Here is a 23771-nt window from a genome sequence, read left to right as displayed (position 1 = left end):
TGGGTAAAGAAAGTGTAGTATATATACACAATGGAGTTTTATTCAGCCATAAAGAAGAATGATGTTAGGAAAATGTTAAGCCAATTAAACCAAACTCAGAATGTCAAGGGTCATATGTTTTCTCTCATACATTTAAAGCTAGAGAAGAAAGAAAAGGGGGAACTCCATTGTTGAGAGCCACAACCAAATCAGGATGGCGCCTGGCATTTTCCCAGAAGGAGTGGTTGAGAAGTAATGCCAGCGAGCCATTAAGATGATGATAATTAAGTTACGCTGTGTATAATTATTAAGATAATGACTGATTGCTGTAACTGGATGATGCTGAATTGAAACAAGCTGTGTATTCAGTTGTGTATGTGGACCTCTGCTGTCCGGCAATGGGGCGGCTCCTGCTACCTTGGGTGCCCACTACTTTTGGGTTCTTGCGGAGTTCTCGTTGAGTTCCCGTTGGTTCTCTCGGAGTTTCCGTGGGGCTCAGGCAATAAAGTAGTTCCTGTTTTGAACCTACAAGTGGCTCGTGACCTCCCAGTTATTTGTGCCCAGCCAGACTGCGGCACTCCATGAAAATGAAAGAGAGATCAGTAGAGGAGAGGAAAGGGACCAGGGGAAATTATGGGGAATGACATTGGTCAAATTATATTGTTATATCATGTGCATGCATGAATATGTAACAATGAATTCCATCATTATGTACAACTATTATGCACCAATAAAATGTGGAAAAAAAGGAATGAAGTATTGATATATGCTACAACATAGATGAAATTTGAAATCACAAGTGAAAGAAATAAGACATACATAAAAACCCATTTCCACTTATATAAAATGTCCAGGAAAGGTTAATCCATAGAGACAAAAAAAAAAAAATTACTGATTGCCAGGAACTGGGGAGAGAACCCAATGAAAAGTGACTACTAAAGGATACAAGGTTTCTTTTAGGAGTGGTGAAAGTATTCTGGAATTAAATAGCAGTGGCAATATGCAAGCTTGTGAAAATACTGAAACTCACTGAATTGTACATTTTAAATGATTTTTATTGGCACTGGGTATTGCATTCAGGGGCACTGGGTATTTCATGAAGCACTGAGCTTCATCACAGTTCACACTTTTCATTTTGAGACATGGTCTCACTAAGTTGCTTAGAGTCTCACAAAATTGCTGAGGCTGACTTTGAACTTGTGATCCTCAGCTTCTTGAGTCAATGGAGTTACAGGCAGGTGACACCATGCATGACTTGAAACAATGGTTTTTAAGGTATGTGAATAAATGTACTTAGTTTATATTGAGAAGGTCCCTCTGCCTGTGAAGAGAGCATTTCAAAAGTTGGGATGAGAAGAATATGTGAGAAAGGCTTCAGAGCTTCTCTGGATGGGGTGACCTGGACTGTTCTAGGATTTAGAGATGGCTTTTCCAACTACAAGGGCAATAGAAGGTGAACACATCTCCCTGTCCATGGTGCTGACCATAAGGACTTTGGTTCTAATCACCTTGCTGGCAATTCACACGCCTTCAGGGCTTTCATTCTTCATCTTGGTCCTATGATCTATACTCCTGAAGTGTTGGCCCCAAGACAGTCTCTCAATGATTGTGTGCATCTGATGCAACAGCTCACAGACTTTTTAATAACTCCCATTGCTACTTTGCCTTCAGCAATCTGAGCTCAGCTTCACTTCAAGAATTAAGCCTAAGTTTTGTCCTCTAAGGAATATCCCTTCCCTTAAGGCCAATCCTATATGTGTTCCTGGTCTGAGAGAGGACAGGAGAATACAGCTGAAGGAGAAGGCTGACCAAGAAGATGGGAGGCTCTAAATCTCCTTGGCCACTTTGGGCTGGAGGTAGGTGAGGCTCCAGTGTCCTTCCTGTGGTCAAGTCAACACTGAGGAGTCTCCTGCCAAAGCCTGTGGTGAGACAAGTGTGGGGAGGGGAAGGTATGAAGAAGCCACTGGGCAAGAATTCTGGAGCAATGACATTTGGAAGAACAGCTACGTGTATCTAGAACTAAGACTTTTGTCTACATTGGTTTATGTGTTGGGTGGAATTTAGGACAGAAGGTGGGAGAGAGAGCAGAATATAGACATGTACTGTTCTTTCCCCCACCTCCCACATCCACCATGCAGCTTCTTCCCACCCCTAGGAGAAAATACAACCAGGTCTTATTCTTACACTTCCCACCCTCTAGTGTTTCCTTTTTAGTTCTCCTCTCTTTCTCCACCTTCCTCCTTCTCCTGCCTACCACCTCTCCCACTCACTCCTGAGTTTCATTCCTTCCTGCTTCCACCCTTTCACCTTAGCCTCCCTGTTCTTAAAACTTGTATTTATTGAAAACTATTGTTGTTACCAAATTGACACAGAGTAGATTCTCTCTTATTTTTGGAGCCCACGTATTCCTCCTCCCCTGCTCCCTCTTTGTAACACGTGGACTGATTTCCTAAAAGCAGAGACCTGTGGAAGACATGACTGAGGAACAACAGAAAGATGCATGGAATCCTTCCCTTTCCCCGTGCATTTGTGTCCTTCCCCTATATCTCATTATTTCCTTTCCTGTCTAGAATCCCTCTAAATGTACTCTCTGCGCAGGTAGGTGGGAGAAGCATTCCCAAAGATTCTTGCAAGTTTGCAGAAAGAATGCTGACTGTGCTGAGATGATGCTTGTAGGTTCACAAATCTGGTCAAGTTAGGAAGTAGGATTCTTGGATTTCCTTCAAGATTTCTCAAACTGCACTCTGTCTTCCAGTGTCTCCTCTCTTCTCAACTCTCAGTGGTTTGGCCCATCGCAGCACTCCATCCACCATCAGGCAATCAAGCATTCATTTGGGAACCACTTGTAGAAAGGCTCTGTGGGCTCTAGGTGCCGCAGTGTACTCAACTTCCTGGACTTGCAGTGAAATTACAATCCATATGACCCGACAGGGCTGTCCTCATGGAAAAATGCCAACACATGCAATGTTATAGAAGAGCTAACTGTCAGTGAACCTTCAAAGAGGGGTAGATTTCAATAGGAAAGACAGTAGCATAAATGTAACATAATCTTCCTGTGTACACACATGGAATTCCTAAGTGAACCCCCATCATGCCTACCCACAAGAATGGGGTCTTAATTAGAATAAGATATATCCTATGCTTGTATAATTTTATCAGAATGGATTCTACTGTCATGTCTAACTAAGAAGAAACCACAAAATAAATTTTTAAAAAACGGGTAGAATTCTGAAAGGCAGTTCTGGTGGGGCAAGGCCCTGACCCAGTGAAGAGCACTAAGACAGAGGAACCCAGAAGGAGATCAGCTTGGTTGGAGTGGAGGAGTCTTAGAGGGGAGAAAGGAATAAGAGATTGGTGGTAGGAATGCGGATTCTGGGGCCAGTCAGACATGGCTTAGAATTCCTGCTCTGCTACTCATTTTCAGTGTGATCTGGGGCAGTTATTTACTCTCTTCAAGCCCCAGGTCTTTTATGTATAAATATATATGAATTATTCATGAACTATACTTTATAAGCATCAGACCAATATATGAGGATTAAATAGGATGATACTTAAAATGTTCACCATGGCACATAGTAAACACTGAATAACCGTTTACTCTGATGACAATCACGTCTACTACAAACAATAGACGGTTTCCAGTGAGAGAAAGATAGGTCTAGAAAGAAAGGGAGGAGGCGAGTGGTGAGGAAGCCCCTAAGACCCATCTAAATGTGAGCCCTGTTCCACTGACAATAAATAGCCATGGAAATTTTTGAAAGCACTTTGAACTAAAGGGGGAAGATGTCCTTTAGGAAGTTTCCATATGTGCTGTATTGCACAGTGTGGATTAAAACGGAGCTCAACCTAGAAGCAAGCAGGCACTTGGAAGCCCATAGCAATGAGTCAGGCAGAGGAAGAACTAATGAGCCTTGGTGACAACGCATGCAGAATGCAAGGGAGAAATCTAGCTGGGCGGGGGCATAAGAGGCAGAAATAGAGCCAGAAAGGAAGGTGATGTTGGGGTAGAGAAGGAATAAGAACGATTACAGAGGGCTGGGCTATAGCTCAGTTGGTAGAGTACTTGCCTCACATGCATATAAGGCCCTGGGTTCAATCCCCAGCACCATCCAAAAAAAAAAAAAAAAAAATGGATGATTACAGAACGATAATGACAGCTCACTGGTCCACATGGCACAGGGATGTGAAGGAGAAAGGACCCGTGGCTGCCAACAGGATGTGCCCATTAAAGAGACCCTGGGAACTGTGAAGGAGAACTGATTATCAGGAGGGAAGGAACCAGGTGGTTCTGCAATGGCTCCTTCTGTCCATGGGGTGGGGGGAGGATGTTTCCTCTCCCCACCACTTGCACCTCTCTTCTTCTCTCTTTCCTCTTGACTTTCCTCAGGGCTCTGCGGTTTCCTGTTCCCTGAAATCCACACCTTCCACACCTGGGTTGTCTTAGACCTTGACAGTGCTGGTGGCCGGGTAACCCTGAGAAGCCGCTCCGTCTTTATCTTGTTTCCCTTTTGGTTTTATTGTAGTACTTTTTGGGGTTTTATTAAAATTTTATGACTATAAAATATGAGAAATAAAAAAAAATTATAAAGGAGAAAAATATGTATTCAGTCAGTTCCACCAACCAGATGTAACGACTGTTGACATTGTTACATTTTGATCTTCTTTTTTCCCTTTGCCTTTATAACATATATAAAATACATAGAGCATATAAAACATAACATATTTTAATAAAATGTTTTGTAATTCTCCATTTAAAACAACAGCACTGGGCTGGGGATGTGGCTCAACTGGTAATGTGCTCGCCTCGCATGCTCCGGGCACTGGGTTCGATCCTCAGAACTACATAAAAATAAAATAAAGATGTTGTGTCCACCGAAAACTAAAAAATGAATATTAAAAATTTCTCTCTCAAAAAATAAAAATAAAAAAATAAAACAACAGCACTACATGGCAAAACAAAATCCCATATAATTAAATGTATTTATTGCTAACTAGTATTTCACAAGTACCACATTTAATTTAACCGATGTCTTAGAGTTGTGCATTTGCATTGTTTCTTATTGATATTATACTGATATTTTACTGCTGTGATGAACAACTTTAACCATACATTTAAAAAATTAACTTTTGTTCTCTTAAAAGCGGATGCCCAAGAGAGAAATTAATGGTCAGAGAGTACAAATCATTTATGGATTTAATACATATTTTCAAATTGTCTTCAGAATGATTACATTACCAGTGATTTGCTATTTCTCCAAACTCTCAATAGTGCTGAGTTTACAAGTCTTAAAAATTATTTATCAATGTGATAATTCAAGAAATAAATTGCCCCTTGTTATATTTTAATTGAACATCTTCAATGACTGATGAATTTGAGATAAGTTTGAATTCTTTCTCCATAGGTAATAATAAGCCATGAATATTTTTAAAAGATAAGTTTTGAATCATTCAACATTTCACAAGCATCTTCTACTATCAGGCGCATGTCTATCACATCTCTCAAGATCATAATTGGCTCTCATGAATGAATGGAAATGCATTTATACTAACAGGTAAATTGCTGAGAGAGTTGAGAATGCTACCTGGTACTTGGGAGTGGGCTGATGGTAAAGATGGTATGATTTTTTTATTTGTTTTGTGAAATTTATATCAGGCATATTATATATAAATTTTATGTACAATTATAAGAATTACAAAATCATTTTTTGTATCACCTATACTTCTACGTGATAAAATCCATGCATGTATTATTTTCATATCCATTCTTTCCACCATGTCTTGTGCATTGTTCAAAGTAAAAATATTCAAGTAACACAAAGACATCGGGATCAAAATGAGTGTATCCTTGACTTTTCATCTTATGTCTACCATGGAAATATTTATACACCCACCGGTAGAAAGAGTAGTGTACCAAATAGAGAGAGTAGTGTACTGAGTTTTCTTTTTACTTTTTTTTTTTTTTTTTTTGGTATCAAGGATTGAACCCAGGGGCACTTAACCACTGAACCACATTCCCAGCTCTTATTTTTAATTTTTAAAACTTTGAGACAGGGTCTTGCTAAGTAATTTAGGGATTTACTAAGTGGCCGAGGCTGGCTTGAACTTGTGATCCTACTGCCTTAGCCTCCCAAGTCTCTGGGATCATGGCACGTGCCACAATGCCTTGCTATTGTATTGAATTTTAATGTATGCATCACCATTTTCCAGGCATTTCTAGCAGTTTGCAATCTTGCTGCACACAGTCTTCTCCCTTTTCACAGATACCCCTCCTTTTTTCATTCTGAAGATCGAATCCAAGAGTTCTTTACCACTGAACTACATCCCAAGCCCTTTTTTAATTTTTAATTTTGAGACAGGCCTTATTACATTGCTGGGGCTGGCCTGTAACTTGCGATCCTCCTGCCTCAGACTTGGAAGTTGCTAGGATTACAGATATGTGCCACTGCACCTGGAAATCGTACTCTTAGTGGGGATAAAGGTCATAAGATAAAATAAGGAAGTATGCTCTTGGCATTTCAGAAGTCAGTGATCAAGTGGGAGAGTGAGGGTTGGGAGTGTAGGGTCCAAGGATAGGGGCTGTCTCAGAGAGGCCAAGCCATGCTGTTGAAGCTGCCACACACCAACACTTCCCTTGGTGCTTTAAATATGTATTTATCCTCATGGAAGGAAGGCTCCCCTTAGCTGCATCTAGAATGGCACTCAGAGGTGACTTTGATCAACTCAAAAGAAAAATAATTGAATTATCTTGATTTTTTTTCTTTGCTCCTCTCTAGGCACATGGGGAAGACCCCATGGAACCACAGAACATCACATGGGTGTCAGAGTTTATCCTTTTAGGGTTCTCACAAACCCGGGAACTCCAGAAATTCCTGTTCCTGGTGTTCCTATTTGTCTACATTACCACTGTCATGGGAAACATTCTTATCATGGTTACAGTGACTTTTGACCCCCGGCTCCACATGCCTATGTATTTTCTGCTCCGAAATCTGGCCGTCATCGACCTCTGCTATTCCACAGTCACCTGCCCAAAGATGCTGGTGGACTTCTTTCATGAGACCAAGACCATTTCCTACCAAGGATGCATGGCCCAGATCTTTTTCTTCCACCTCTTGGGAGGTGGGACCGTCTTCTTTCTTTCCGTGATGGCCTACGACCGATACATAGCCATCTCCCGGCCCCTCCACTATGTCACCATCATGAACACTCGATTGTGTGTGGGGCTGGTGGTGGCTGCCTGGGCAGGGGGCTTTGTCCACTCCATTGTCCAGCTGATTATAATGCTCCCATTGCCTTACTGTGGCCCCAATGTCCTGGATAACTTCTACTGTGATGTTCCCCAAGTATTGAGACTCGCATGCACAGATACATCCCTCCTGGAGCTCCTCATGATCTCCAACAGTGGGATGCTGGTTCTCCTCTGGTTCCTCCTCCTTCTCGTCTCTTACACTGTCATCCTGGTGATGCTAAGGTCCCACTCGGGGCAGGCGAGGAGGAAGGCAGCTTCCACGTGCACCACCCACATTATTGTGGTTTCCATGATCTTCATTCCCTGTATCTATATCTACTCCCGGCCCTTCACTCCCTTCCCCTTGGACAAGGCTGTGTCCATCAGCTACACCGTCATGACTCCCATGCTCAACCCCATGATCTATACCCTGAGGAACCAGGAGATGCAGGCAGCCATGAAGAGACTAGGCAAACGCCTAGTGATTTGCAGCAGGGAGTGAACTTTAAATAGGTTGATTTCCAAGACAAATCTTCACTCTGAACTTGTGCTATCTCATGTGAAAAGACGGCAGCAAGTCTTTATAAAGTACAACAAATCATATTACACCACTATTTCTTAAAAACTTCCTCCTGGGTCACGTACTAGGTCAGGCACTTTCACACTTTATTCTTGTTTCCCCCCCCCACACACACAAAATCGGTGGTGGATATATCATTATTAAAGAGTTTTACGAATGAGAAAATTCAGGGAGTGGTGACTTGTTCAAAGGTAAGCAGCAAGTAAGGGGAAAAGGTTTGTTCCTCTGACTTCAAGTTTAGGGCCAGAAAATATGGATGGTATCTGAAACTCAGACTCTCCCAGGACCACAAGGGAAAACCTAGAGAGTTCCTCATCTATAGATGAATGTCTGGTGAATGATCAACCACTTTGTGTCAACTCCAGGTCAATCATGTTCTTTTCTGCTTCTTGTCTCCTCACCTCATTCTCCACTGTGGTATTTAGGAAATAGTCCGGCTCTTTTTCCATTTCTTTCCTTTTTTTTTTTTTGGTGCCAGGGATTGAATCCAGGAGTGCCTAACCACTGAGCCACATCCCCAGCCCTTTTTTATTTTTTTCTTTGGAGACAAAGTCTCACTAAGTTGCTCAGTGCCTTGCTAAGTCACTGAGACTAGCTCTGACCTTGTGATCTACCTGTCTTAGCCTCCCAAGATGCTGAAATTATGGGTGTGTACTACCACACCTGGCAGTGCTCTGACTTTTTTTTTTTTTTTTTAAGTGCTCTGACTCTTAACATTGTCCAGGTGTTTCCTGTAATGGCATTTTCCCTTTGGTTTTGTGCCTTCTCTGCTAAACACTTCCTGGACAGCCTTCAAAACATGTTACTTAACTGCTATGGTGTTTCCCCAAATTTCATGACTTGGAAATTTAATATCCAAATTCATATGTTGATGGTATTTGGAAGAAGAGCTTTTTTGGTACTTAGATGAGGGAAGACACCCCCATGGTGGCATTAATGGCTTTATAAAATCAGGAAGAGTTACCTGAACTCTAACGCTACCACTTTTCTCCAGGTGATGCCCTCTGCCATGTCATCCCACAGCCAGAAAACCCTCATACAATACTGGCAACTTGATATAAAACTTCCTGGCCTCCAGAGCTGTGAGGAATACATTTTTTCCTTTATAATTTACTCCATCTGTGGTGTTTGTTATGGCAGCAGAAATGGGTTTAAGACAACTGGCCAATATTAAGAGGTGGGGACTCTGGAGGAGATTAGACCATTAGGGTTCCTCCCTTGTGAATGGGATTGTCCTTCATTTTTAACCATGCGAGGACACAGCATTTCTTCCCTCCAGAGGCTTCAGCAAGAAGGCACCATTTTGGAAGCAAAGAGAAATCCTCTCCAGACAACCAAACCTGCCAGGGATTTGATCTTGATCTTCTCACCCTCCAGGGCTATGAGAAAATAAATTTCTGTACTTAGTAAATTACTGAGCCTCAGGTATTTTGGGTGGCAGTATAACAAACCAAGACATTATCCAACATAATATTCCCTTCATTTGGATAGTGATAGTGTGGCTGAGAGAAGGATGGCATAATACGGTTGGGGAACAAAGGCCAAAGAGTACAGGACCATGGCTATTAAAGTTCAAACTTTGAGTTAATGATTTTAGTTCCAAGGCTGTACCCCATGTATGCTTTGCTTTGCCTTTATCCTGAACTTCCCACTCTAGAATGAGATCTTATTGAGGACAGGGGGCATACTGTTTTAGTCAGCCTTGCGTTAACATGACCAAAATATTCAACAAGAATAATTCAGAGGAGGGAAAGTATATTTCAGCTCCTGGTTTCCAAGGCTCAGTCCAAGGTTTTTGGCAGATTCCATAACTCTGGGTCAGAGGTGAAACTGAATGTCATAGGAAAAGGGCACGGCAGAGAAAATCAGCTCAGAAGATGGAACCAGGAAGGAGTGGGGGAGCATGCTGCTCACCAAGGACAAAATACCACAAGAGCCTCCAGTGACCTACTTCTTTTAGCCATACCCCGATGGCCTGAAGTTACCACCATGTTAATCCATATCAGTGGATTAATGCACAGGTTAGGTGAAGGCTCTCATTAACCTGTTGTTTCCTGTCTAAACTTCCTTGCACTGTCTCACACATGAGCTTTTGGGGGTCACCTCACATATAAACCATAGCCTTCTGCCCAAGCCCCCAATAATTCACACCCATCTCACAATGGACTAACAAATTAGTCCATTTCTAAGAGTTTCCATAGTCTTACAGTCCCGGTATTACCAAAATTCCAAGGCCAAAATCTCATCTGAGACTCCAGGCAAACCCTTGGATGTTTTCCCCTGTAAAGATCAAAAGCAAGTTGCATATACCCAATATACAATGGCACAGAGTAAGTATTTCCATTCCAAAAGGGATAAATAGTGGTATAGAAAGAATGGATGGGACCAAAAGAAGACCAGAATCCAACTGGGCAAACAAGTTCTGCTGCTTCACATCCAGCATCTGGGGCACATGACAAAGTGATATTCTCTCCAAGGTTCTTGTGTGGCTCTGACCCTGTGGTCTTGTTGGTTGCAGCACACGTGGCCTCTATATTGTCTTATCTGTATTTGATTCCTGCAGCTTTCATCAGCAGATGTTCCATAGTACTGTCCTCTGTTAATCTCAGCGGTCTCCACTGTAGCTTCAGCTACCTTCTCACATCTTCATGTATCAGGGATTTCAACCCTGTTATACTTTGCCTGGCTTCCCAGAACTACCTTTGAAATCTTGGTGGAAATCCATGACCCCTTAACTCCAGCATCCTGCTCTTGCAGAATTAGCACTATGTTGTTGAAGCCAAAACTTGCCACGATCTTGAGCACTAATTGAGACTCCTGGGAACATGGCTGTAGCAGCCTCTGAGTGTCTGAATGACTAAGTACAGTAAAACAATATCCTAGGTCTTCCCTGCCCTCATCCTTCACCTTGTGCAAGAAGGGTGCCCCCATGGTCTCTGTATTACTCAGGGTTCTCTAGAGGAACACAATCAACAGGAAGTATAATTATAAAAAGGGGACTTATTAAGTTGGCTTTCTCAACCAGAAGCTGGATAATCCACAGTGGCCTTCTGTAGGCTGGAGAGCTGGAAGAACCAGTAGCTGCACAGTCCAAGAGGCTGAAGCCTCAGAACCAGAGAGATCAATGGTGCTACCCAAGTATGATACCAAAAGCTTATGAGAATCACTGGCAGAGTCTGCTTTGGAAGAGGGAAGAAGTGAGAATTCAATATCCTCAGACAATCACAGCAGCAATCAAGGACGAGCAGAGAAAGGAGAGGGCCCGACTGACGCCTGCACCCAACCCTGCACCCAACCAACAGCCAACCCTCCCTCACTGGAGGACAATCAGACACGTCAGGGAGACCAGTCAAGGCAGGAGCTCGTTTATTGAGGAAGCACACACAGCTAATATAATGCACAGGAGCCAATCAGGATAAAGATTGGAGGGGCGGGGAGAGTCCACATGTACACCCATCCCATGGTTTGTAAGGGAAGGCATGAGCTGTCCACAAGGGCAGAAGAGTCCTGGACCTATCCTGGAGGTGGTCTGATTTTTCATCACAACCCATAGCACTGCCTCTTGGGTGATTGCCAGGTGCCATCTTAACTACATGTGGCCCCAGGATTGAGAAGCAGATAGCAGCCAGCAAGTAAGACTTTCTCTTTCCTGATGCCACATGTTGCAGCATGCTCTTACATGCTGTGATATGCCCTACATGCTGCTGCTTTCTTGTTTTTCCAATTTTTATTCCATCCAAGCCATCATCCTATTAGACAGTGCTGACCACACTTAGAGAGGACCTCCATTTCAGGAATGCCAGTCATTCCTACATACACCCTCATTGACACACCCATAAGCCTCTTAATCCTTGGCATTTTTTAATACAACAAAATTAACAATTCAAATTTACCATTACAGTCTTTTCTCAAAGGAATTTTTACTTCTACAGTCTTGAACCTGTGTTGAGTGTGGTCATGCCAATTCCTGAGATGCCCTCAAGCCATCTTTTCCAATTGTTCTCTTCAACGTACTTAGCACCTCTTTAATGGCTATACTCTCTTTAATAACCACACCTTCCTTAGCCCCAGTTTTACGTGTACTTTTCTGGCCAAACAGCAAGGTTTTCAAATCTTTCTGCTTTTGCTTTCTGCTCCTAATTATGACAGCAACATCCATGCTACCACTTGAACGTTGTTCTTCCATGAAATTTCCTCCACTGGGTTAGTTAGTCCATCACCTTTAAGTTTAGCATCACAGAAAAATCTCAGAACATGGGGAAAATGTGGACAATTCTTTGCCAGAACATGAATGTCCTCTAGTCCAATTTTCAACAGAGTCAACCTCTGAAGCTTCATATGTTCAGAGTTTATTGTCCACAGTCTTATCAGCATTCTGGTCTTCTGAGCCCCCACAAGAATTGTTCCTTAAGCTCCACTTACAATATTCTAAAGATCTTCCACCTTGTATTTCTAAGCTTTTCAAAAATTCCTCTCCTGGTGAAAACCAGTTCCAAAGGCTTCTGAACTACATTGTCAAGTTAGTCACAGCAACATCCCCACTTCTCAGCACAAATCGCTGTTTTAGTCAGTTTTTGCATTGCTGTGACCAAAATGTTCAACAAGAATAACTTAGAGAAGGGAAAGTTTATTTTGGCTTATGACTGCAGAGATTCGGTCCATGGTCAGGTGACTTCACAGCTCTGGGATCAAGATGAAGCAGAACATCATGATGGAAGGGCATGGCGGAGCAAAGCAGCCCAGGACATGGGAACCAGGAAACAGAGGAGAGAGGGAGGGAGGGAGGGAGAGAGAGAAAGAGCGAGAGAGCGAGTGAGCGAGCACACTAAGGACGAAACAGAAATCCCAAAGGCACACCTCAGTGACCTACTTGCTCCAGCCATACCCTACCTGCCTATAGTTATCATCCAGTTAATCCATATCAGTGCGTTAATCCACTGATTCGGTTATACCTCTCATAATCTGATCGTTTTGCCCTTGCAAATTCTTGTATCATCTCACACCTGAGTTTTGGAGAACACTTCATATCTAAACCATAATATATACATGATTCATTTAAAATTTTCCAAGTACCTTGACCATTTCACTTTTTCGTCTCTACTGCTCTTTCTTTCCTTCTGTCAATTTCAAAATCTATTTTTAATTTCTCTCTATTTCTGTGTATTTATTCTGTGTCCTGTGGGGTATGCATCATTTCATGAAAGTCTCTGTATAATACTGATCCATGGAATGAACCCCACTTGATTGTGGTGTACTATCTTTTTGATACGTTTTTGTATTTGATTTTCCAGAATTTTATTGAGAATTTTTTTCATCTATGTTCATTAGAGATATTGGTCTGAAGTTTTCTTTCTTTCTTTCTTTTCTTCTTTTCCTTTCTTTCTTTTTCTTTTTCTTTTTGGATGTGTCTTTGCCTGGTTTTGGAATCAGGGTGATATTGGCTTCCTAGAATGAGTTTGGAAGTGCTGCCTCTTTTTCTATTTCCTGAAATAAGTTGAAGAGAAATGCTAGTAATTCTTCTTTAAAGGTCTTGTAGAATTCAGCTGTGTATCTGTCCAGTACTGGTCTTTTCTTGGTTGGTAGGTTACTTTGTATACAACCAGAGATATGAAAAATTGTGCTCTATATGTGTAATATGAATTGTAATTCATCCTGTTGTCATATATAACAAATTAAAATTTAAAAAGAATACAAACAAAACAAAAAAGAAATGAGGAATACAGATGAAATACAGGAACACAGGAGCTAGAAATGGCAAGGTAAGGGGCTGTCCCATAACTTCCAGAAAGAACACAGTTGTGTTGGCACCTTGCTTTTAGCCAGTGAGATCCACTGTTAGCTCTGAACTCTATCCCCTGAATCAAAAAATAATAAAGTTGTGTTGGTTTAAGCCAAAACAAACAAACAAATATTGATCCAAAGTTAAGAAGATACTACGGAAGCTTTTGTGTTTCTATTTCCTTCCCGGCAATCATTTCATCCAAGAAATAAAAGTCTTAGGCTCTTCTTGGTTTCTCTCTAAGCCATAAATGAGTTTACTATCTTCCTTCACTTCTATTCCTTTTCCATTTCATACATTTCCCCATATTCATAGCCAAACTTTGGAAATGAGCACTGAGGGAAATGGAAGTGGATTTTGTGTCTTATTTGAGCTGTGTGATCCCTGGGAACAGGCTTTTCACCCTTTTATTTTATTTTATTTTTATTCTGAGAAAAAGTAAAAAGAAGGTTCATTGTTTTTCTAGCAAAAGAGAAACACACAGGAGTCCTGTCCCAAATGCTGTGCTTCTCCCATCAGCAGGAACAGGGGGCTTTTAAAGAGGTGATGTGAAGGCTACATTCCACATGTTCTGTTGGAGTTGTAATTTGTTTGTTAATTTGGGAGATAGTCATTTCTGAGATCTTCTGGTACCATCCCCACCATCCTGTGGTGGGTGTGTGCTCAGAGACGGGTAACTCTGCCTAGGATGGGGAAGAAAGGTAATCCTGTTTCCCCTGAGATTAGGGAGGAGCATGGAGAGAGGAAGAAAAAGAAACACGTCTATTTAAAAAATAAGTTGCAGTGGCAGAGTAGCAAGGATCATATTCAAAGCATAAAGAGGACCACTGTTACATTTCCCCACTGTCAATTCCTATTTTCCATTTCTATGGAAAAATGGGTAATGACATCTCCAAACTGCTTCCTGCTGAAAGGGGGTGAAGCTGGGGGAAGTAAACCAAAGTCCTTCTTCTCTATCGGGTGGGGTGTGGACAGTTGAGGGCATTCAGCATCAGAGCCGTCCAGAGGTCCACAGTGGCAGATGGCAGGTGAGTGGACAAGGCAGACATAGGGCAGGGATCATGCAAATGCCCAAAATTGTTGCGACTTTCCTGAATTCAGTTTCCTTTTTCTCAAAGTGGACCATGATGGAGCAACCTATACTGTTCAGGGACAGAAGGTGGGAGTTGGTTTTTCACTTTTTTGCACTAAAATATCTGATGATATTTTTTACCTCCTCCAAATGATCTGTTCTCAAGATAAAATATCTGCACTTCCTTGATTGTCCCATTGGTATTAGTTTCCTGACTCCACCATCCTGGTCAAGTCTTTGGTCATTCACTCTTGTACAGCAACATCTCCCTCTTAAAATGTGATGCTTACAATATGATGTAGCTGAAATGGGTGTGTGCATTCTTTAGAAAACAATAGCTACATCCTTTGAAATATAGATAAATAAGATGTTTGGGCTGCAAATAACAGGATAATCAAATGACAGCAGATTTGATAATGAGAAAGTCATCATTTCATGCTAATAAACAGGAAATTTCAAGTTGGTTATTTAGTAGCTCAAAAATGTTAGGGCTTCTAGTGGGCTGTTCTACAATTCCTTGCTTTTCCCCACATGATGGCAATATGCCTCCAAAGCTCAGGAATCATATATTTATATTAAAATTAATCCAGAGAGCTGAGGATATAACTCAGTGGTAAAGTGCTTGCCTAGCATACACAAGGCCTTTGGTTCAATCCCCAGTTTCACAAAAATTAAAATTAAATTAAATTAACACAGCAAAAAAGAAGAAGGAAAGCACTTATATACTTTTTCTTTTTTATTGGGAAAGAAAACTTTCCTAGACCACCTCAGTAGAATTCTCACAGGACTAAGTTGGCCAGCATCATCATGTGGTCATCCCAGTCTATAAAGGGGAATACAAAGGTGAATATCTGGTTATTTTAGCCAGGATGAAAAAGAAAATAAAGGATTGAGAATGGCAAACAGAGTCTGCCAGGTAGTTTTAAGCCTTTGGCAGCAGGAATAGACACAATGGGCTGGAAGAGAAAATCTTGACAATAAGAAAATTCTGTCATGTACAGGGGTCATAAAACCAAAAGCCTAATGAAGCCAACAAGTAGCATGAATAAGATTAGTGGGCTCAGGGGCTAGAATTATGCAGGCAAAAGGAAACCCCACTCCTAGTTCTCTCCATCACCCTAATGCAGAACTCCAATATCTGAGCCCTTACAGAAAAACCAGAAGGATTCTATTTAGAGATTACTAAATCAGTTCCAGGACATCTTTACAAATTGGCATTCAGGGATCATTTGGTAAAACAACGGAACTGATCAGCCTTTGCGAGACCTACAAGTTTTCAACCCTGATCATGCATGCAGTGCTTCCAGTCAGTATTTTCAGGTTTAATTTTAAATGTTAACCAGAGCCTGTCAGACCCATGAATAACAATATAAAAGATAAAAGATAGACACTAACATAAACATCAAAGATAGACACTAAAACAAAATTTAAAAGCCCAAGAAACTGAAAAAAATGAACTATAAGAAAACAAAAATAATTTAAGTAAAAGAAGAAAACTTTAAAAAAAGATTTTAATTAACTTTCATTTAAAATTAATTGTAGATTCACCTGAAGTTGTAAAAAATAACAGAGCTCTCATGTACCCTTGATCCAGTTTCCTCTGATGGTAACTACTGTCTGTGCCCCACCAAATCTAAATGTTGAAACATTAATAGCCCATGTAATGGTATCCTGGTTGGTGATTAAGACATAAGGGTGGAACCCTCATGAATGGGATTAGCGCCCTTATAAGAGAGACCCTGGAGAATTCCCTCTTCCTTCCACCACATGAGGACACAAGGAGAAGTCAGCTCTGTAAGCCAGAACCTTCATGAGATGCCTGATATGTCAGTGCCTTGATTTCAGATATCCCAGGCTTTAGAAGCATAAGAGATAAATTTCTGTTGCCACTGAGTGTATGGTGTGCCATTGTGGCAGTCCAAACAGGCTGAGACAGATATATATCTTGCAAAACTATAGTATCATATCTCAACCAGGTGATTAACATAAATATAATCAAGACAGAGAAAGGGACACTTTGAAAAAGCTTTAACAAAACAAGATTCACGAAATAAGATTGCATTTCATACAGGTACAATCAGGGAATGAGAAAAAAATTCTTGGAAATTAAAAATCTGGTTTGTGCCATTCTGTATTTTTCCAAGATATCCACATTTGCACCTTCCATTCAGCAAGCTCTTCCTCACAATATGATGCTCTCATTCGTTTCATTTAGAGGTGGAATCTTCATTTCCTCACTTGGAAGAGAACTCTACTTAAGAAGTTACACCATTTTTACATCACATCAAGTTTATAATTCTAGTTAAATTGAGTTTTTAAAATCAATTCCTCAAAATGAGAGCATCTATGGGTTTCCTGTACCAACTACTATATTAATGAGGGTAATAATTAACATGTGAAGAATGCAAGCACCTTATTGCTGGTGCAAATATTATTGGATATGAGTGGTGAATTAACTGTGGTGGTCTTGTTGGCAAAAAGAAGAACATGGTTTATGGGGTATTAAGTTTCTGTTGTAGTGTACAAACAATTTCCTACCTATGACTGCCTAAGATCACTTCAGTTTAAAAGAAGAAGAAAGAGAAGAAAGGAAAATCAAATCATTTAGCTTGACGAAGCCACAGGAGAACTGTCCATCATGCTGATGAACAAGTTAGGGGTTCTCAATGTCCAGTCCCAGGAACAGATGCACCAGTACTTACAGAAAACTCATTACAAATGCCTTGGGTTAGTAAGATTCTTAGCCTTACCACTGACTTGCCAAATGAGAAAGTCTGGGCTGGGCATGCCAGTCTTTTAACAAACCTTCAGGTGATTCTTTCAAGAGTAAGAATCAATGATTTAAGAAATAGTTTCTTCTAAAACTACTAGAGAATCCATTCCTTTGGAAGATGGTCTCATCCTTCTGGATGTTTTCCTGCAAATTCCAAAAGTCTCTAAAATTTCCAGTGTTCCTGGTACTCTGGGTCCCTAAGGAAGACCTCTCAAAGAGTATGTGTTTTGAGACGTATAGAAACTTTTTAACAACTCCCATTTCTCCCTTGGTCCCAGTGGTAATTAGCCCAGCTCTGATTCCTGAGCCCTGTCCAATAGTTTTTCCCAAGGTTATTACCACTTCCTCTAGGGCCCCATGGTTGAGCGTATACATGGGAAATGGACAAGATCTCCAAGAAGATGTAAGACCACAAGTCCCATTCTGGGCTGAAGGAAGGTGCGAGGACAGAGTTTGCTCACCTGCAACATCTGCTGGAGGCCGGGAATAAGAAACAAGTGGCATAGACTTGATGTGAGTGAGTCTAATGTGTCAGGAGAGATCCAGGAAGTACAACAGGTAGAATATGTTGTTAAAAACAGATGTTCCAGGTTACCACAAAAACAACTCAATGTAGATTTGGCCCTGTGGTTTTAAGGGAAGATGCAAAGAGAAATGGACAAAAAAGAGATGAAGAAAATCAACTATGAAAGTCTCCACCTAGCCACATGTAACAATGTCACATAAGTAATTACTAATACATTACGTTGGTAAATTTTTTGAGGAATTACTAAGTGAGAGTTGTCGGACCCACTATGTTATTGAATTTCTAATATAATTAAGACAGACAACAGGAAAAAAAATGGTAAGTGCTAAAATGGAGGTACTTGAAAAACATTATTGGAAGTCAGAGAAAGGAATAATTAATTCTGTATGGGAGAAATGGGAGAAGGAGTCAAAGAGAAGAAGGTGATATCTGAGGGCTTTTAGGTTGAAAAGACAGCAAAAGGTACTTAAAGGAACAGGAATTATTACCAAAGATATGGTAATAACCAAATAGATGGCACATGTAGAAAATATGAATTCCTTAAGCAGTAAATGGTGACAGGAATACTGATTCGAAAGGTATATGGAGGGAATATTTTATTGTTTTGTATGGAACTCTGAGAGAGAGCTGCATGCACATGTTAATGTATGTTTTTCTCCCCTGATTCTATCTATAGAGCATTTGAGATGACTCAAAGAGTTTGAGTTTTATGCTGTGAGCACAAAATAATCATTAAAGATTACAACAAGAAAGGAGCATGATCCAATCGGCACTGAAACGTCTCCTGGGCAGCTGTGTAAAAGGAGAACTGGAATGGAAGGGAGCACATGGAAGTGAAGGATGAGAAGAGAATTACCTCCAGTAGAAAATAGATTGTGATGGGCCAGGAGAGAGAGGATGGGGGAGACTGAGACAGGACACGGGGTGGGGAGACCACTTTCCTTTGTCCCTTTCCTGATTGAAGTTTCTTTTAATGATGGCAGAATTGCCCCCAGAACATTTCTAGTTTCTCTAAATTGCTTCTTTTCCTAGCATCTCCTTCTCCATGCCCTGTCAATGTCTCTTCCCCTCCATGTGCTTCTCCAAATGGGCCCATTCTCTCCCCAGCGCCAGTATTTCCCCTTCCCCACCCTTTGCCTGTCCTATATCACTCCATTCCCACCCTTGTAATCTCCTTTACTGCATCTATTCCCATTTCTCTTCATTTAACTTCTTCCTTTTTCTTCTACTCTTAGATTTAGTAAATCTTCTAAAGTTGCTGTCCTTTCAGAAGAACTCAATCATTTTCAGGCAATAGCCATCATCTGTTTCTTAATGTAGTGAATTCTCTCCCCCATCTCTCTCTTTGCCTCCACAAATGTCCTGTGGAACCTTACAAAGGAAGGCATACCTATGTTGGGGGCTGGGAAGAAACTGGGTAACCCAGGAATCCAGCTGGGTCCAGAGGTTCCTCCACAAGGACTTGGACGTCCTATAATTATTCATCATATCCTCATTGAGTACTGACTATGACAAGAATGGACACATAAGGGTACAAATAAATTGTGAAATTAAGACCCTTGTCTCTAGGACCTTATGATTGAACTGTAGAGGAAAAGCAGGGGTGTGAAAGCTCTTAACATTTTAAAAAATATATTTATTTTTTAGTTATAGGTGGACACAATATCTTTATTTTATTTCGATGTGGTGCTGAGGATCAAACCCAGTGCCTCACACATGCTAGGTGAGCGCTCTACCTCTTAAGCCACAATCCCAGCCCCAGCTCTTAACATTTTGATGTGTTAAATGTTGTGTCCAAATCTTTAGAGACTAGAAGAAGGGGATAACTTCAAACTAGGAGTCTTAGCAGAGGAGAGGAATTACTGCTTATTATGCCAGGCATCATTCTAGAGACTTTATATGTGTCCTTCCATGTTAGCCCACAGAAAATTCTACAAAGAAAGCCTTTTTGTTCCCACCTTATAGATGTGCAAGCTCAGATCCTGACAGAACAGGTAAGATGTTCAGTCTGATCTCAAGGAAATGGAAGACCTGAACCGGATTCCAGATCTGCCTCACTCCAAGTGTTTTCCTATGACTATTTCCATCTTTGAAAGGCAAGTTATGTATAATTCTGGATGACTCTAAGATATCTCAGGAATCTGTATCCCAGCACCCACGTCTGAACCCTTCAGGGACAGAGCAGCACCAGGTATCATGGTCTGCATATGAGAATGCCCATCAGATAGACCCCAACGACTTCTTCTGAGTCCCTGAGCATTCACAGGGCAAGTAGTGACTTCGAACATCCATGTCTGGGTTTCATTTTCTTTAGCTGCATGGAGAAGACACCATGGAACCACAGAACCTCACCTGGGTGTCAGATTTTGTCTTCCTGGGGCTCTCACAAACTCAGGAGCTGCAGCCTCTCCTGTTTCTGCTGTTCCTATTTGTGTATGTCACTACCGTTGTGGGAAACCTCCTCATCATTGTCACAGTGACCTCAGGCTCCAAGCTCCACACACCCATGTACTTCCTGCTCCGAAATCTGGCTGTCATAGACCTCTGCTTCTCCTCAGTCACTGCCCCCAAGATGCTGGTGGACTTCCTCTCTGAGAAGAAGACCATCTCCTTCCAGGGGTGCATGGCTCAGATCTTCTTCTTCCACTTTCTGGGAGGTGCCATGGTCTTCTTCCTCTCAGTGATGGCCTATGACCGTCTCGTGGCCATCTCCCGGCCTCTCCACTATGTCACCATCATGAACACTCAGCTCTGCGTGGGACTGGTGGGGGCAGCCTGGATAGGAGGCTTCCTCCATTCCATTATCCAGTTGTCTCTGATGCTCCCCCTGCCCTTCTGTGGCCCCAACATCCTGGATAACTTCTACTGTGATGTTCCCCAGGTATTGAGACTGGCCTGCACGGACATTTCCCTCTTGGAATTCCTCATGATCTCCAACAGTGGGATGTTGGATGTCATCTGGTTCTTTATCCTTCTGACCTCCTACTTGGGCATCCTGGTGATGCTGAGGTCCCACCCGGGGCAGGCGAGAAGGAAGGCAGCTTCCACCTGCACCACCCACATCATCGTGGTGTCTGATTTTCATTCCGAGCATTTACCTCTATGCCCGGCCCTTCACCCCCTTCCCCATGGACAAGGCTGTGTCCATCAGCCACACGGTCATGACTCCCATGCTCAACCCTGTGATCTACACCCTGAGGAACCAGGAGATGCAGGCAGCAGTGAAGAGATTAGGGATGCACTGGCTGGTTTGTAAAAAGGTGTGACTGTGGGTCAATCACTTCTCTTTGACCCGTTCCCTTTGTAAAATGGAAAGAGAGATACTATATCTGCTCAACTCATAGCCTGTGTTGGGAGAATCATCTTTGTAGTGATGTGTGTGTGTGTGTGTGTCTTTATGGACTTTGACACTGAACAACTTACTCAGTTTTTTAGGAATAATAGATGCTTTCTCTTTGTGGGTTTGTGTTCCTGAAACAATGAGAAATGTTGGCGTGTCCCTGGAGAAGACACTTTCCTTTGGCCCTTTCCTGATTGAAGTTTCTTTTTATGATGGCAGAATTGCCCCTAGAACATTTTCTAATTTCTCTAAATTGCTTCTTTTCGCGGCATCTCCTTCTATTCTGAGTCCAGAGTATTGGCAAGACCAATTAAGAGACTTGTCATCTTAATCCTCCGATTGGGAGCTGTGACCTTTCACTTTTCAAACTGGTGACTCTGGATGAGCTATCTAACCTCTCTTGGTCTCCTCAAAGTATGAAAAACAAGACCAGTCCCAATAATGCCACAGATTGTCGATACAATTTAAAAGTTTAAAATGCATGAGAAAGTATTTTGTAAATCATAGAAACTTTGTGAAAATTATTGTTATTCTTATCCTTGACATTTCTTCTTCTATCAGTTGAATCGTGTTTTGGAGGTGAGCGAGGCACAGAGAGGATGAGGGCTGAACTCCAGAGGGTCATGCAACACGCCCAATAGGGCGTAGACATTCATGGCCATGTCTGTTAGAGTCCGACTGCTTCCTGCTGCAGACTCAACACTTCTTACAAATACGAATCAGAAGATCTGTTCATTTGATCTCTCATCCTTTTATTTCCCTTCCCATTTGCAAATATGCATTTCAGATCTGATGCAGCACTTATTTGATCCATACTCTCTGTATGTGTGTGTGTGTGTGTGTGTCTATAAATGGTGGGTTTTGGGCTCTAACTTCCTTGGTCTCTCTCTCTCTCCTCTTACTCCTCCTTCGTTCTCTGCCTCTCTCCCTACATCAATTGCTGTTATTTCAGTTTCTTTACCTCCATCTGGGCCTGTTCTTTCTCCATTTCTCTGGTGTGCCTTGCTTCCTCCCTGCCTGGAGCTCTTTGCCACACACCATTGTATCTCTCCTCCACTACCAAAGTTAGGGGTTGAGATCAAGTTATCGGGCAGAGAAACAAACAGGTTATGGTTAAGTTGCTGAGTGTCACAGCCCAGACAACCTTAGCTAAACAGAGGGGGTTATTTTAGGGTGGAGAGTGGGGTCAGGTACTGTCGGGAATGACATAGCTGGTTCCCTTTTCTTCCTTTCTTCCTGCATCCCTCCTTGCCAATACAGTCATCTTGCATGTGGCCCAAACAGGGGTCTCAGCCCCCTAAACCTGACCCATCCATTTTGCTTACTGCCGCTGACTGGCTGAGTCTGTTAGGGTTCAAATTCCAAAGTCCTGTGAAAACAATCTGATTGGCTGAGGTTGGGCCATGTCTTCCCTGTGGCTGGGGGATATACAGGTCCTGTGACTTAAGCGTGACCAGCCAGTCCCCCTCCACCAGGGGTTGTGGGTAAGGGTGTTCCCAGAGAAGGAAGGTGTGAGTGGACAGCAATGTCCCCCAGCAATGTCTACCATGAAATCAACAGGAAGGTCACTCCTAACCTAATTGGGTTTGGGTTGTCTTTAGTTACATCTGAATAGTCATGTTTTTATTCATTCATTAAACAAATATTAATTGCCTACAGTTTACTTTTTCAGTCCTATTTTGTCTTTTTTTTTTTTTTTTTGGAACTTGGGATTGAACCCAGGGGAGCTTTACCACTGAGCTTCATCTCCCGAACCTTTTTATTTTTAATTTTGAGACAGGGTTTTGCTAGGTTGCTTAGAACCTTGCTAAATTGCTGAGGCTGGCTTTGAACTTGTGACCCTCCTGTCTCAGCCTCCAGAGTTGCTGGGATCATCGACGTGCACCACTGTGCCCAGCCCAATTTTGTCCTGTTGATCCATAGGTTCCTGACTTTGTTTTGGCTCATGTCAGGGAAGAAAATCCATGTCTACCCTTGATCAGGAGCCTGAAGAAGAAAGGCACCTCTAGGGGACAAATGTGGCAGTAGCTGTGACTGACCCAATAGGAGCCATGAGTGAGAACAGAGGGAGCCTGGATATTGGGCATTGGCTCCTGCCACCTCCGGTGCTGCCCAGGGACTGGGAGTCCAGGATCACCACCCCCATGCTCACCACCACTCCCAGAGAGATGCACAAGGCTGTGGCTGGAAAGTGAATCCTTATTTTGTTTTCTGTTTTGTGGGATCAAACCCAGGCCTCAAACTCATGTTCCTCCTGCCTCAGTTTCTGGAGTGGTTGGGATCACAGGCGTGGGTCACCAGGCCAGCTTCTTTCTTGGCATTTTTTAGTCTTCTACATTTTAATGTCCCAGACAAGAGATTGTTTCACTTAAGTGGGTGTCTGAATCCTGACAGCCTTCAGGCATCTGTTCTTCCTGGGTGTATGGGGATTAGCCTACAAGACCAAGTCACTGCGGGCCCCTTCCCCCTCCTCCTCCTCCTCCTCCTCCACACTGGG

The 23771-nt window shown here is 42.1% G+C and overlaps 2 protein-coding genes across 2 annotated transcripts; both read left to right on the top strand.

The window, feature by feature from the left end:
• Positions 1–6756: 6756 nt before the first annotated feature.
• On the top strand, positions 6757–7846 carry LOC107150725 (olfactory receptor 4D1). The gene has a single exon (XM_015495854.2). It carries the CDS (start codon positions 6771–6773, stop codon positions 7704–7706), a length of 936 nt encoding a protein of 311 aa, XP_015351340.1. The 5' UTR covers positions 6757–6770; the 3' UTR covers positions 7707–7846.
• A 12322-nt stretch (positions 7847–20168) lies between these two features.
• Positions 20169–21200, top strand: LOC107150652 (olfactory receptor 4D2). Its single transcript, XM_015495789.2, is given in 2 exon segments — positions 20169–21006; positions 21008–21200. Coding segments are annotated over 2 exon segments (933 nt in total). The 5' UTR covers positions 20169–20266.
• Positions 21201–23771: the final 2571 nt, after the last annotated feature.

This window comes from Marmota marmota, unplaced genomic scaffold, assembly GCF_001458135.2.
Source record: "Marmota marmota marmota unplaced genomic scaffold, marMar, whole genome shotgun sequence".
Taxonomy (NCBI): Eukaryota; Metazoa; Chordata; class Mammalia; order Rodentia; family Sciuridae; genus Marmota; species Marmota marmota.
This window is presented reverse-complemented; position numbering and strand designations above follow the sequence as displayed.

What these genes read in the sequence shown, in the direction of transcription:
- LOC107150725 (XM_015495854.2), top strand. Translation starts at nt 6,771, where the DNA reads ATGGAACCACAGAACATCACATGGGTGTCAGAGTTTATCCTTTTAGGG.